General features: G+C 44.4%; 1 protein-coding gene across 7 annotated transcripts in view; it reads left to right on the forward strand.

Moving 5' to 3' along the window:
- The window catches only part of LOC137621649 (ral GTPase-activating protein subunit beta), a 260,222-nt gene that overhangs the window by 124,423 nt on the left and 119,549 nt on the right, over positions 1–16,250 (forward strand). For all 7 annotated transcript variants that reach the window (XM_068352115.1, XM_068352116.1, XM_068352117.1 and 4 more), the window contains one exon: positions 9,022–9,249. In XM_068352115.1, the coding sequence (XP_068208216.1) occupies positions 9,022–9,249 (228 nt within the window). The remainder of the gene's footprint in view (positions 1–9,021; positions 9,250–16,250) is intronic.

The following is a 16,250-nucleotide window of genomic DNA, read 5'->3' on the forward strand; positions in this document are numbered from 1 at the left end:
AATCGCCTTTAATATTTGTGCCTGTTTTAGTTTAGGGTACTGTAGTACATGCATTAAGTGTTCTGTACATTAAAGGGTAGTTTGTTAACAGTACTACGTACAAGGGAAGGTTTTAAAAGTCTGAATATACATGTTGAATAAATAGGTAAATATGGTGTCACTACTTCGCGGATTTTCACCTATCGCGGCCGCGTCTGGAACCTATCTACCGCGATAAACGAGGGTTCACTGTATATGTAGTTTTTTATGGTTTTCATATACTATACCTTTTCTGGGCTCCGACCCATGTCACCCAGTGAAATGCTCCTAAAGCACCATTTCTAAGGTATATAACTGCTATATATTACCAGAGATACCTTATTTGTTATACAGTATCATCATTTTATTTCCTATCTGCATTGGACTGCTTTTCCTAATAGAGACCTTCAGCTAGTAGAATCCTGCCTTTCCAAGTAAGGTTGTTGCATTGCTAGTAATAATAATAATAATAATAATAATAATAATAATAATGATGATGATGATGATGATGATGATGATGATGATGATGATGATGATGATGATGATGATGATGATATCATCATCTGCCCCCATAAAAGATTCAAGTCATAAAAGAAAATTTTCTTTCAATTTAGGGGAAATACCAGAGAAGACGAGGCTAGTTGATTACTGTGGAAGTCAGGTTACTGATGCCATGTTGGCTAATACCCAGCTTACGGTTGTTAATAGTAGTGAGATTCATAAGCTTTTTACTGATTTTGCTTTGTGTAGTCACAGGGGCCAGCGAGCCTTTGGGTGAAGGTGGTGATCCTAACCAAACGAGCTCTTCTTTAAATCTTTGGCTAAGTCCCCAGGTTGTGCCTAATGGTTCTGGTACACAGTTCATTCCGGTATTATTGATAGCCTTTCTTTGAGCCTTGCTCTCTCAAATAACTTTAGGTCCTTCTGTTGCAAAAGCCTCTCATTTCTGCAATCCAGTCAGCTCTATACGACCACCAGACTCAGAGATAGAAGACTGTTGACAGTCTGGAACCTGATATCCCTCCGACCACTGACGTAAGCGCTCATGAGGAACCTTTGTATACATATATCAATGATGTGGCATATTGGATGGTTCCTGTAGAATGGGAATTGCAGTTATTAAATTTTTAAGAAACATTTAATGGAGCTAAGAAACGGGGGCATCATGTTTTGAATGTCAATGGGGAGCAGCCTGGTTAAGGTATGGCCACTAGCTCATCTTGAATTTCACCTAGCCATGTTAGGGTGGGTGCCAGTTAGGTATTGATTCATTAGTTATCATTTCACAGTAAAAAAATTATTTATTTTTTCACAACAATTGAATTATATTAAGAACTATTTGTACCACACTGAATTCATAAAAGTATCATTGCAGATAAACTACATTATCTTAGGATATATTTAGTAATTACTTGCTATTTGTTATCATTTAAAATTCTGACAACAACCAATACCAGTACAACAAATGATACGGTTATTTGAACAGTGGCTAATAAAAAATGGAATTCATCATTTTAAAATTTTTGCCAAATACTAAATGGAAAAATACTAAGATAAAGGATTTTTAATGAAAAAGAGAAAAGAAAGTATAAAAAGTAGTGTTCTGTGATGTAAGAATTGCTGCAGAATCATGAAAAGTGAGATGTTTATTAAGGACCTGTAGGTTCAGAAGGTGCCCTCTTAGTGTGATTATTTTCTTCTTAAACTTGTGTTTTAACAGACGAGCAACTGAAGATCTTGGGAACATTTAGGACAAATCTGTCTGTTTAACAGCTTATGTTTATTGATTTGGGATTACCTGCTATAATTGAATAGATTTTCTATACTCCATAAATTATAACTAAACATGTAGGTAAAATCACTTCCTACATAAAAGTCTTATGGTAAATCCTGGGGGTTATGGTGATATAGTACAATTTCATTGGGAGTCAATTTATGTAATCAATAAAGTACTATTTTTCAATATTAATCTTACCCGATGATCATGTAGCTGTCAACTCTGTTGCCCGACAGAAAAATCTAAGGTCGGGATACGCCAGCGATCGCTATACAGGTGGGGTGTACACAACAGCGCCATCTGTCGAGTAGGTACTCAGGTACTTCTTGTCAACAAGAACTCAATTTTTCCTCTGTCGTGCCACCGGCAAGACCTACTTGGATACGCTGTTGTTTCTGGAGTTGTTTTTCACGATTTTGGTGATGTATTCGCTCTAGATTTTAGCTTTCGCTATTCAGGAACTGTTATCATTAGCTTATCAAGCTTTTTGATTAGATTTGGATTAATTGTTAATGAACTTTGCTAGATTTTGGATTTCCCCCTTGGCTAATTCAAGAATTCAAGATGTCTGACCATTCTCAAGTCCCTAAGTACAGGCAGTGTAGCGTTAGGGCTTGTTCTAGGCGTCTTCCGAAGGCCTCCATAGATCCTCACACCGTTTGTTCCAATTGTAGGGGTAAATCCTGTCAATTGGAAGATCGATGTGAGGAATGCGCTGGGCTTTCGGAATTCGATTTTAACGAATTCCTAAAGAATACACGTAGGCTAGAGAAGGATAGGATCAGGAGGAGTTCTTCTCGCTCGTTTGATTTTTTCTCTCCCCATGCCCCTCAACCTACTCCTTCCCCTGTAGTGGTGACTCCCGACCCTGCTACTAGTGCTCAACCCTCCATGGCGGACATGATGCGTGCCATTCAGGCTCTTGGTGATGGAGTCATTAGCTAATGACCGGAATCAACTTTTGGCCGATGTCAAAGAGTTGAAAGCGCAAAGTGCAGTGGGAAGTGTAGTGAGTGCAAGTGAAGTGAAAAGTGTCAGTGTCAGTGTTGCGCATGAGGGTACATCTGTTCGTGCCAGTCGTCCTCCCAGTCCGGGACCTCTTGCAAGCTCCCAAGCCCAGGGGAGAAGCAATGTCGAAGGACCAAAGGGTTCGACAGGCCTTGATCAGCGTACGGATGTACCCTCAGTGGTTGCGGACGTATCTGTCAGAGATCGTCCCATCCACAAACAGACGAATGAGCCCTATCATTCCTCGTCTGTGGAAGAAGTTTCTAGGAAGAAACGTTGGACCAAGGTCTCACGACCTCTCAAGCGTAAGGTCCCTTCCGAGCGAGTCCAACGGCCCAGGTGTAGCCACTGGGTCAGTTCGGACTCGCCGCAGTCTTCCGAAGACTGCACACCTCCCAAGAGAGGTAGAGTGGTTCCGCAGCAGGCAACTACTCCGTCTGTTGCCGCACCAACCACGGTAGACCCTAAGTGGTCCATGCTGCAGACTATGCAGTCTCAGCTTGCTTCCTTCATGCAGGAGTATCGTGCTGAGAAGGTTGACACTGCACCTGTTAACCTACAACCTGCCACGGTTGTGCGCTCAGCAGATACTGCGGCTGCCTGCTCCCACACTCCACCTGTGAGAGCTCCACCACCGATGCGCAGTCCACCCTGCCAGACGCATGTTCATGCTGCACCCTCCGTTGACATGCGTGAGCTACCGCATCAGCAGTGGGAAGGTGCTGTCAAGCTGCCGTGTTTTGACGCAATGCGGCATGCTCCGCAACCCATGCGGCATGCTCCACAACCCACGGCAGTCCCTTCCACGCACCAGCACTCCGCTTTTGTTGTTGCCAGCTCGCAGACTGACCAGCAGCGGCATGATGTTGGATCCGGAGCAGCTACGCATGCACCCGTGCTGCCGAATTCAGCCGTTCAGCTTTCTGCTCCACCTTTGCCACTTCCTCCTCAGCATTCGGATGATGGAGTATCTGATGACGACGTAGCTGCGCATTTGGACGATCCGCACTCCGACATTGAAGAACCCAAGTCTACGCCTCCCTCCTTAGACTTTAGGAAAGTCCTTGCACTGTTTAGATGGACCATCTGTTGAAGGGAGTTTTTCGTGCTTTTGAGATCTTCAACTTCCTCGACTGGTGTTTGGGAGCCTTAAGCAGAAAGACTTCCCCTTCGGATAAGGACTCTGCCATGCTTATCATGTCTAGCATGGACAAAGCCATTCGGGATGGGTCTGGTGAGCTTGCGGCTTCGTATGTGTCTGGAGTGCTTAAGAAGAGAGATCATCTTTGCTCCTTCTTGTCTGCGGGGATCACACCATGCCAGAAGTCGGAGTTGATGTTTGCTCCGCTTTCCAAGTGTCTCTTTCCGGAAGAGCTGATCAAGGGGATTGCTGCCTTGTTGATCCAGAAGGATACCCATGACCTGGTGGCTTCTTCCGCACGTAAAGTCTCTTTACCTTCCGTGCCTAGACCTAGGATGGACACACCGGCATCTAGGTTCATCCCGCCCTTTCGTGGCAGAACCTCCAGCAGAGGAGGTACCCGTGCCGACAGTCATCGTGGCAAAAAGAAGAAGGGTTCCAAGTCCTCAAAAGGCAGAATCTGACTGCCTTCCTCTCCAGACAGCAGTGGGAGCCAGGCTCAAGAACTACTGGCAGGCTTGGGAGAGCAGAGGTGCAGACGCTCAGTCTGTGAAGTTGCTAAGAGAGGGGTACAGGATTCCGTTCTGGCGCAATCCCCCTCTAGCAACTACTCCCATCAACCTCTCTCCCAACTACAAGGAGGAGGACAAGAGGCTAGCCTTGCAGCAAGAGGTGTCTCTCTTGCTACAAAAGGGAGCGGTAGTCATAGTCCGGGACCATCAATCCCCGGGCTTCTACAACCGTCTCTTCCTGGTAGCGAAGAAGACAGGAGGCTGGAGACCGGTGCTGGACGTCAGTGCTCTCAATGCTTTTGTCACCAAGCAGACGTTCACAATGGAGACGACGAAGTCGGTGCTAGCATCGGTCAGGAAGGAAGACTGGATGGTCTCGTTGGACCTAAAAGACGCGTACTTTCATGTCCCCGTCCATCCAGACTCCCAACCTTTCCTAAGGTTCGTCTTTGGAAAGGTCGTGTACCAGTTCCAAGCCCTGTGCTTTGGCCTAAGCACGGCACCTCTTGTGTTTACCAAACTGATGAGGAATATTGCCAAATTCCTTCACTTGGCAGACATCAGAGCCTCCCTCTATTTGGACGACTGGCTTTTAAGAGCTCCGTCAAGTCGTCGCTGTCTGTAGAATCTCAGATGGACTATGGATCTGACCAAGGAATTGGGTCTCCTGGTCAATATAGAGAAGTCCCAACTCGTCCCATCCCAAACCATTGTCTATCTAGGTATGGAGATTCAGAGTCGAGCTTTTCGGGCTTTTCCGTCGGCCCCCAGGATCAGTCAAGCCCAAGAACGCATCCAGAGCATGCTGAGAAGGAACCGATGTTCAGTCAGGCAGTGGATGAGCCTAACAGGGACACTTTCATCGCTGGCCCAGTTCATCGAGTTAGGGAGACTCCACCTCCGCCCCCTTCAGTATCATCTAGCTGCTCACTGGAGAAAGGACATGACGCTAGAAGCGGTCTCAGTTCCAATATCCGAAGAGATGAGGTCTGCACTGACGTGGTGGAAGAACAGCATTCTTCTCAAGGAAGGTCTACCATTGGCTGTTCAGACCCCCGACCAACTTCTCTTCTCGGACGCATCGGACACGGGCTGGGGTGCGATACTGGACGGACGGGAATGCTCGGGCACGTGGAATCAGGAGCAAAGAACACTTCACATCAACTGCAAGGAGCTATTGGCAGTTCATCTGGCCTTGAGAAACTTCAAGTCCCTCCTTCTAGACAAGGTGGTGGAGGTGAACTCCGACAACACTACAGCCTTGGCGTACATCTCCAAGCAAGGAGGGACTCATTCGAGGAAGTTGTTCGAGATCGCAAGGGACCTCCTCACTTGGTCAAGAGATCGAAAGATCTCGCTGGTAACGAGGTTCATTCAAGGCGACATGAATGTCATGGCAGATCGCCTCAGCCGGAAGGGTCAGGTCATCCCCACAGAGTGGACCCTTCACAAGAATGTTTGCAGCAGACTATGGGCCCTGTGGGGTCAGCCCACCATAGATCTATTCGCTACCTTGATGACCAAGAGGCTCCCGATTTATTGTTCACCGATTCCGGACCCAGCAGCAGTTCACGTAGATGCCTTTCTTCTGGATTGGTCCCATCTAGACCTGTATGCGTTCCCTCCGTTCAAGATTGTCAACAAGGTACTGCAGAAGTTCGCCTCTCACGAAGGGACACGGTTGACGTTGGTTGCTCCCCTCTGGCCCGCGAGAGAATGGTTTACCGAGGTACTGCAATGGCTAGTGGACGTTCCCAGGACTCTTCCTCTAAGAGTGGACCTTCTGCGTCAGCCGCACGTAAAGAAGGTACACCCAAGCCTCCACGCTCTTCGTCTGACTGCCTTCAGACTATCGAAAGACTCTCAAAAGCTAGAGGCTTTTCGAAGGAGGCAGCCAGAGCGATTGCCAGAGCAAGGAGGACATCCACTCTCAAGGTCTACCAGTCAAAATGGGAAGTCTTCCGAAGCTGGTGCAAGGCGAATGCAGTTTCCTCAACCAGTACCTCTGTAACGCAGATAGCTGACTTCCTTTTACATCTAAGGAATGTAAGATCCCTATCAGCTCCTACGATCAAAGGTTACAGAAGCATGTTGGCAGCAGTCTTCCGCCACAGAGGCTTAGATCTTTCCACCAAAAAAGATCTACAGGACCTCCTTAAGTCTTTTGAGACCTCAAAGGAGCGTCGGTTAGCCACACCAGGCTGGAACCTAGACGTGGTTTTAAGGTTCCTGATGTCAGCAAGGTTCGAACCGCTTCAATCAGCCTCTTTTAAGGATCTCACATTAAAGACTCTTTTCCTCGTTTGCCTGGCAACAGCTAAAAGAGTCAGTGAGATTCACGCCTTCAGCAGGAACATAGGTTTTACATATGAAACGGCTACATGTTCCTTGCAGCTTGGTTTTTTAGCTAAAAACGAGCTTCCTTCTCGTCCTTGGCCCAAGTCGTTCGAGATCCCAAGCCTGTCCAACTTGGTTGGTAACGAACTAGAGAGAGTACTTTGCCCAGTAAGAGCTCTTAAGTACTATTTAAGACGTACAAAGCCATTACGAGGACAATCAGAAGCTTTATGGTGTTCTATCAAGAAACCTGCTTTACCGATGTCTAAGAACGCAGTTTCTTATTACATCAGGCTTTTGATTAGAGAGGCCCATTCTCATCTGAAGGAAGAAGACCATGCTTTGCTGAAGGTAAGGACACATGAAGTTAGAGCTGTCGCTACTTCAGTGGCCTTCAAACAGAACCGTTCTCTGCAGAGTGTTATGGATGCAACCTATTGGAGAAGCAAGTCAGTGTTCGCATCATTTTACCTCAAAGATGTCCAGTCTCTTTACGAGAACTGCTATACCCTGGGACCATTCGTAGCAGCGAGTGCAGTAGTAGGTGAGGGCTCAACCACTACATTCCCATAATCCCATAACCTTTTTTAATCTTTCTCTTGAAATGCTTTTTATTGTTGTTTTTTGGGTTGTACGGAAGGCTAAGAAGCCTTCCGCATCCTGGTTGATTTGGCGGGTGGTCAAATTCTTTCTTGAGAAGCGCCTAGATTAGAGGTTGTGATGAGGTCCTTTAGTATGGGTTGCAGCCCTTCATACTTCAGCACCTAGGAGTCGCTCAGCATCCTAAGAGGATCGCTAGGCTCAGTAAGGAAGACGTACTTAAAAAGGCAGAGTAATGGTTCAAGTCGACTTCCTTACCAGGTACTTATTTATTTTATGTTTGTTATTTTGAATAACTGCTAAAATGAAATACGGGATACTTAGCTTCTAATGTTAACATGTATGCTGGTCTCCACCCACCCCCCTGGGTGTGAATCAGCTACATGATCATCGGGTAAGATTAATATTGAAAAATGTTATTTTCCTTAGTAAAATAAATTTTTGAATATACTTACCCGATGATCATGAATTTAAGAACCCTCCCTTCCTCCCCATAGAGAACCAGTGGACCGAGGAGAAAATTGAGTTCTTGTTGACAAGAAGTACCTGAGTACCTACTCGACAGATGGCGCTGTTGTGTACACCCCCACCTGTATAGCGATTGCTGGCGTATCCCGACCTTAGATTTTTCTGTCGGGCAACAGAGTTGACAGCTACATGATCATCGGGTAAGTATATTCAAAAATTTATTTTACTAAGGAAAATAACATTTTTGTGACAAAACTGCCTAATTGCAATATTATAATTTTTTATGGTGTGTGAGAACTTTACAATTGCAGCCTCTCCCCTAATTAATGCAATCCTTACATTCAGTTGAAAATGATGGGGATAAATAAATAAGAACAAAGAAAAATATTTATTATTACTCTTTCTCTCCAATAGGCATTTATGGTAATCTACATATGATGACATGTATGTTTTAGTGCTGTAAGTAATTCATTGTTGATCAAATGCAGTAAAAAAATCCCAATAAATTTTTCTGTATAGAGGTTGATAGTAAGATATCAGTGGATACAAATAAAGCCTATATTAGGTTTTCAAAAGCAAAAAAAAAAAAAAAAAAAAAAAAAACTATCCTTATTGTATAAGACTTTCTTGAAAGAACAGCTGAATATTCCACAAATATTCACCACACCATTATTTGGTTAACATAATCTTGAATGATAGGTATTAATATTTGAAGACGACTGATTTAATAAAAAAGACGTGACTGATTTAATAAGATCTATGCAGTATTATAGATTGTATAAGATATATAACTTCACTTCATAAAGGTGGAAGAAATTTAGTATGGTAATCTAAGCTAAACTCAAACACAGGCTGCACCAAATTTAAAGTGATATAAGTGCTCTCTATGGTAATAGCCTGGTCTGAAGAAGATAAGTGGGTAGTGGATTTACATCCTGTCGCCATACTCGTAATAATCCATGTTTCATGCTTTGTTTACTTTTAAATTAATGTTCCTAGTTATAACATGTTCAGGTTATATTTCATGAAATGCAACAATATAATAAAGGTTAAGTGATCTATGTACTCCATAGGTGATAAGGTAAATAAATAAGATTATCTGTATATCACAATCGTAGACAATAGATGACATTAAAAAGGTTATTCTTGTTAATTTACAGATTGGCACTTGCAGTGAAACAGCAGCTAGCATTCTCGTGAATGGCGTTGATTTGTTCCGGTTAGACCTTCAGGGAGTTGTAAGTCTTGTGCCAAGTGTTTTGGGCGTTTTGGAAGGTGTACTTCCAGAAGCAGAAGTTCATGCACCACCACATCTACCTGTTCCTCTTTTACGCCGTGCTGCTACTCATGTGTTATTGTCTATTCTGCCATTACCGCTACATTTCCAGGTTAGTTTATTGAGCATTTATATATTTGTTTGTTAAGTAATATCATTGATTGCTCTTGCCATCTGTTCTATTATTATAAATAGGTTTCCTGATACTCTAATAATGGTGAGATCACAAATTAGTGTGATAAGGAGACAGATGGGCTTAGATAGGAGTATGAGTTGAATGCCTTTCATGGTAAGCTTTTAACAATTAGATTTAAAGAACACTATGTACATCCTTGAAGCATATCGAATGCAATTATACTGGATGAGAATACAATATCTGAAATAACAAAATTTGAAAGCTTTTCAAGTGATGACGACCAGAAAATTCTACAGTGCTTTGAAGGTCTCACCCTGTACAGCTTTTGTGTTCCCGCATGTGACCTCACCTACCCTTTGACCACATAGTATCTCTTTGCTGTAAGCAGCTTTCATAGTAGCAATGTTTATCCCTATTAGAAATACGGCCTTTTTCAGTCTCCAATGTTCAAAATATATTCAGTGTAAAAAAATCCTGGAGATATGCTTGTAGCAGAAAAAGTAAAATCATTGAAAATACTTGAAAGCGATGTAAGCGAGAAGCATCAGACTGAAGAAATTGGTGTTGAGTAACAAAAAGATCAATTGTGGAGGTTCAGGGCGGAATAAGTGCTATGAACTAAAGTCAATGAAAAATATGAAAAAATTACAGAGCGAAAATGTTCCTAAGGTGTGTTAGATTTCTAGTATTTGGGGCTGCATTTATCCTCTTTCAAGCAGAAATTGCCATGTGTTGTACAGTAATTGCATTTTTTATTCATCTAAAATAAGGATTAATATGAGGAGTTGATGGTAAGAATAATCTTTTATTTATGGGATATCAGTTCCACCATATTTCTTTTGCAGTGGTTTTCATTTGGTTAACTGGGTTTAGCAGTGCTTCACGTAAACATTTTTGTCTTAGTAACATAAGCCTTTCTTGTGTTATCAAATGCTATATATGATACTCTGTCACATATTTGAATTTTATGAAGAAAATTACATTCTACATGGTCAGTTGTTGAAAAATATGAAAAATAGACTTTGATTGCATCACTGCTAAAGCATATTAGTTAATAATGAAAATGATTAGGCCATATAAGGAGAAAAGAATCCTTAAACATTTCTTTTTATACCCTGCTGTATATATTGCCTTTTCAACAATTTTCTTGGGTTTAGTTGAAACAATGTAAGTAAATCACTTTAAGAATATCTAATCCATAACATGTACTCATGTTTCTCGACAAAAAAAAAAGGATTTTGACGAAGGAAAAATCTGTTTCTGGGCGAGAGACCTGTGCCACCCAGTGAAATGCTCCTTTTGCATCATTTCTAAGGTATATAACTGCTATGAATTACCAGAGAAAAAAGTTGCATAGGAATGCCAGGGTTGAACCCAGCTCGCTCACCTATATAAGGTGTCGGTATAATACTGGGGCGTGATAAATCACAACCAGAGGTCTCGCGCCATTTAGATATCTCCTCCTCAATATCCCTGTTACAGCGAGGTGCCGTTCAACACCCACCACTGAATGCTACTACCACCATCTCAACCCACGCCAACTACGTCACTCCTCATAGCACCCAAGTTTGGGCCCATTCTGGGAGGGAAGTAGAGGGAGGGTTCACTGGGTGGCACAGGTCTCTTGCCCAGAAATAGATTTTCCCTTCGTCAAAATCCCTTTTCTGGGCTCCACCTGTGCCGCTCCGTGAAATAGTACAAGAGAAATGGTCCCAAAACTTGGAACTAATACCTGAGGGGAAAGTAAATTAAAGTCAAAATAACAAAAACATGGTTTAATTCAAAAGTAAATAGGAAATACTAAGAATTCCAGTGAATGAACACTTTCTTAACATAAAGGATAGCTGGGTTAGTAACAAATGCAGCAAAAAATTCCAAACTATGGAATGACAAATTGAATGCAAGGTAAAATAATAAACTGCAAGATCAATTGATAATTTACAATCCTGAGGGTAAAACAACAAAGATCAACTCGTGGGAGAGAAAGGCTATTTACAGACAGGGTAAAATAAAAATGCACCATAAGGGTGTAGCTCAGGAAAAAAACAAAACCAAAACTAAACTAGGGACAATAAGTAAGGCAGTTAGGAGGAAGGAGAATAGAGCAAGACATTGTGATTATGAATCATTACTTTCAGGAGGAACCACATTCCCTGCTGCCACTGTAGCAAATTTTAGGGCTTCCAAAGGTTTTAAATAGTGGCGTTTAAAAACTGTCGGAGACTTCCAGCCTGTATATTTCGTAAGTTCATCAAAGTTCATGTGGTGAAAGTAATTAATAGAAGTAGCTATCATGAACGTGAGGGAATGATTCAGGGTTAGCCTGTTTAATGAAATATAGAATCTGTTGTCTGATTCCTTTCAGGGTGATGGTTCCTCCATTTTCTCTAACGAATAAGGGCCCTGAGGACTTAATGGAAGTTCTATTTAAATAGGCTTTCAGAGTGTTTACTGGACATAATGATGGATCCTGAGGAAGTGGAACAATCTTCCAGGGGGACCATCTGTTCAGGGGTCCTCATTTTTGGCTAAGAACCTTTTGTCAGGGGAAAGAAGGACTTCCCCTGACGAGAGAAATTCAATATGACCTGGATCTCTAGTCAAGGCTGAAAGTTCTGATATTCTGGTGCCAGAAGCTAGGCTCATTAGGAACAAGGTTTTCCTTAATAAAGGAATGTAATTACAAGACTCGTTAAGAGTGTCAGAAGCCAACTTAAGTACATCATTCAGAAACCAGGAAACTGAGCTAGGGCGAGTTGATGGTTTCAATCTGGCGCAGGCTCTCGGGATTGATGAGAAGTATGAATCTGTAAGGTCAATATTGAAACCAATTTGGAAAACCTTTTTCAAGGCTGATTTAATTGTAGTAATAGTACTGGCCGCTAGGCCTGATTCGAATAGAATTCTAAAGAAGGTTACGGTCAGATTCATAGTCATCATCTCAACCTTTGAGTCCCTTAAAAACTTTGCGAGTTTTTTAACAGCCGAATCATACTGTCGAAGGGTGGATTCCCTTTTATCTGATTCTAAAAATAGGGTATTTTGAGGATCAATATCTGCACCTCTCTGAGCTGCAAATTTCATAAAGTTCATAAAGTTAGGGCACTCTGAATTTTTGAGGAAGCTAACACATTGCGAGTTTGTACTACTTGTGTTAGTATTGGATTGGGTATCTGTCGAGGGTGGAGACCCAGTTCCACCAGCAGGGGAAAAATTGCTCTTGGGCCAGTTGGGGGCTACTAGAGCAACCTGGCCTTTGAAAGTTCTGAGTTTGTCTAACACTTTCATCAACAGATTTATTGGTGGGAATAAGTAAATTTTCTCCCAAGTGTTCCAGTCCAATGACATTGCGTCTGTGGCGTAAGCCCGAGGGCCCAGGTTGGGGGCTACGTAACACTCTAGTTTGTGGTTGGACTCTGTTTGCAAACAGGTCTATCTGATGACCCGGAACCTGAGATAGAATCCATTTGAATGATTTTAGGTTCAGTGACCACTCCGACTCCAGCGGAGTTGTCCTCGAAAGTGCGTCCGCCACTACATTTCGTACTCCCGCTAGATGGACTGCTGACAGATGCCACTGGTTCGATGCTGCCATGGAAAATATTACTAACATCACATGGTCTATGTGGGCTGACTTGGAGCCGCCTCTGTTTATGCAGTGGACTATGACTTCGCTGTCTAGAACCAATCTTATATGTTGGTTCTTGGCTGGAGCCAGTCGTTTTAGAGTTAGGAATACCGCCATGGCCTCTAAGACATTGATGTGAAGTTGGCGGAATACTGACGACCATAGTCCTTGGACTTTCCTGTACTGGGAGTATGCCCCCCCCCCCCCCCCCCCCCCCCCCCCCCCCGCCTGCTAAGGAGGCGTCTGTGTGAATGACAAGTCTTGGAGGCGGATATTGTAAAGGAACGTATTTTGCCAGATTTCTGACCTTTGTCCATGGCTGAAGTCTTTTCCTCAGAATTGGCGGAAGTCGAGCTCTTTTGTCTCTATATTTCTCGTTTGCCCTGGAGCGCCATACTCGGTTTATATCCTTCAGTCTGGCCTTCAGTACAATATCTGTTACCGAGGCAAACTGTAGGGCACCCAGGATTTTCTCTTGATTTCTCCTGGACGTCAATTTGTCCTTGAGAAAATGTTTTGTGTTCTTTGCTATTTCTGTCCTCTTGGCTGTTGGGAGACGTAGCGTGTGGGAACGTAGATCCCATTGTAATCCCAGCCATTGAAACTTGGTCTCCGGGACTAGGCGAGATTTCTCGAAGTTGATCTGGAACCCCAACTGTTGTAGGAATTTTATTACTCTGTTTGTTGCCGTGAGGCAGTTCTCGACGCTGTCTGACCAAATGAGCCAGTCGTCTAGGTAAGCTACTATTTGAATTCCTTGGGTTCGCAATTCTTGGATTACCGTCTCTGCCAGTTTGGTGAATATCCTGGGTGCTATGTTGAGTCTGAAAGGCATTACTTTGAATGCATAAGCTTGGTTGCTTAGTTTGAAGCCTAGAAACGGACAAAAATGCCTTGCTATCGGAACGTGATAGTAGGCATCTGTAAGATCTATAGAGGTGGTGACGGCCCCACGGGGAAGTAAGGTCCGCACCTCAGAGACGGTTAGCATGTGGAACTTGTCGCATCGAATGTAAGAATTCAGATGAGACAGGTCCAAGATTACTCTTTGCTTGTCTGAATCTTTCTTTGGCACGCTGAACAAGCGACCTTGAAATTTCAAGTGATTTACCTCTTTGATTGCGTTCTTTTGCAATAGATCGTTTGCATATAAGGCTAGCTCCTTCGTTGGAAGTTGATGGAAACTGGTTGGTGGAGGGGGCCCTTCTATCCAATTCCACCCCAGACCTTTGGAAATTATGCTGAAAGCCCAATTGCTGAACTTCCAACGGTTCCGAAAGATGTAGAGTCTTCCCCCTACCTGAGGATTCTCAATGGTTCACTGCGGATTTGCCTCCTCGGCCTCGGGAAAAGGTCCTTCCGCCCCCTCTGTTGCGAAAAGTTCCTCGCACCCGAGCCTCTGGCGCGTTGGTAACCTTGGAACGCACCTTGGGTTTCATAGTTAGGGTTAAAGGCAGGGGAAGTAGCATACGAGGTAGTTGCTACCTGAGGCTGAGGGACCAACACATACTGCTGTTGGGGTTGTCCCTTTGAAGTGTAGGGTTGACTCCCCTGCAATACCGGGATGGTCTGGACTATTTGAAGTGGCTGTCGGTTTTGGGAGGATTGGAAAGGCCTTAACCTCTTCCTACCCCGAGATTGGTTGCTGGCTGGTTCGAACTTACGTTTGGAGACTAGGCCCCACCGAACCTTGAGGCTCTGGTTGACTCTGGCAGCCTCGCTGGGGACGTTATTAACGAGATCCTCCGGGAATAAGTCAGGGCCCCAGATCGGGGCTTTAATGAGCTTGTTAGGCTCATGTTTGATGGTGGCCTCAGACAAGACGTGTCTGCAGCAACGACGTCTGGCTGCAAGGAAGTCGTAGGCATCAGACAGCAAGGTCTGATGCAAGGACTTTGTCAAAACCTTAAAAAGGGGTTCCTCTTCGTACATTAAAGAGGTAATTTCAGCCATTGTAGCTGAGTTAATTGACCTACTTAGCCGGGTCCCGGCTTCGAACTCGAGGCGGATTAAGGACTCCGGAAGCCTGGGAAGACGTTTGCTAAACTGTGTGGAAGCACAGTCAGCACTTAGCTTGCCTGCCGTGAACGTGGCTGGGGCGTTAAGCCAGCACTCGTGATCTCCCGGGAACAGGAGGGAAGTTAGGTCCGTTTCCCGCAGTTGCGGTAACGGCTTGTCCTCGTTGATAGCTTGATGGGCGAGGTCCATCATCTTGGTGACACACGGAGTGGGGGTTTGCTCTTCTACCACGAACATCGTGTAGGAGCTTTTATGGGGTGTGAGCATGGTATTTACACACTCCCACTCGTTCAGGGTCCGAACCCAGGTACTGTAGACTGAGCCTGTTCCTTCGGATAGATCACTGTTTCCTTGGGAACTTTATCCAGCCTTACAAGAGCCTCCTCGGTTAGACAAGCAAAACCGGGGAAGGGGAACTGGAGACCCGGCGGGTAGAATTCGAAGTCCTCAATAGCCCGGGTGCCACATCCCTCGATGGTCAACATGCCATCTTTGAAAGGGGAGTGCAAGGCCATTCTCCACGGGTTGCTCTTGACAAACTCCGGGAGCTTAGAAGCATCCGGGATGACATGTTGTTGTTGCGGCAGTCCCGAACGCATGAGGCTCTCAACGAGACTCTCCTGGTGTTGTACCCTCTCAGTGAGGGACGTCATCAAGGAACCGATCTGATCCAGTAATTTGCTGGAAAAGGCGTCCGGGTCGAAGGAAGCCTCCGGGGTCTTGGTTTTGGAGCCTGTCTTCGCTCTCGACCCAAGAGAAGAAGAAGAAGCAACAGCTGAGTCTTTAGGGACTCTGGAAGACAAAGTCTTGACTGATTTAGGGGATTTGGAAGACTTGCGGATCTTCGGTAAGGGTCTACGTAAAGACTTAATCTTAGGGGCAACAGGACATGGCCTGATATCAGCCACGTGCTTCCCCGAGAACCCCTGAAAAGAAGAATTAGCGGAAGAGGTAGAAAAAGACGGACTAAGGAGAGGAATCTTAGCCTGGGACCCACCTGCCTCACCTACCTCCCTACCTAGCTCTGGCTCGTCGAGAGCCATGGGTTCGATGTCGAGGTTGATAGCCGCGATGTCCTCCACGATTGCTTCCCCCATTACTTCGTAGTCCTCAGACAGGAGCAGAGCTTCATTGATCTTGGTGATGATGGGGTCCGCCACGTCCTTGGGGACCGCAGCCGAGGTCTTGGCGTTGGGGTATATCAAGGTACACATTTCCTCGGACAAGACGTATGGTTTCTTGGCCTTGACATTGCGGGCAAACCCGCCGACCCAGACCTTAAGGGTCGCCAAGGCAGAGGTCTTAGAAGACTGAGAGCTCTGAAAGAAAA

This window comes from Palaemon carinicauda, chromosome 28 (genome assembly GCF_036898095.1).
Source record: "Palaemon carinicauda isolate YSFRI2023 chromosome 28, ASM3689809v2, whole genome shotgun sequence".
NCBI lineage: Eukaryota > Metazoa > Arthropoda > Malacostraca > Decapoda > Palaemonidae > Palaemon > Palaemon carinicauda.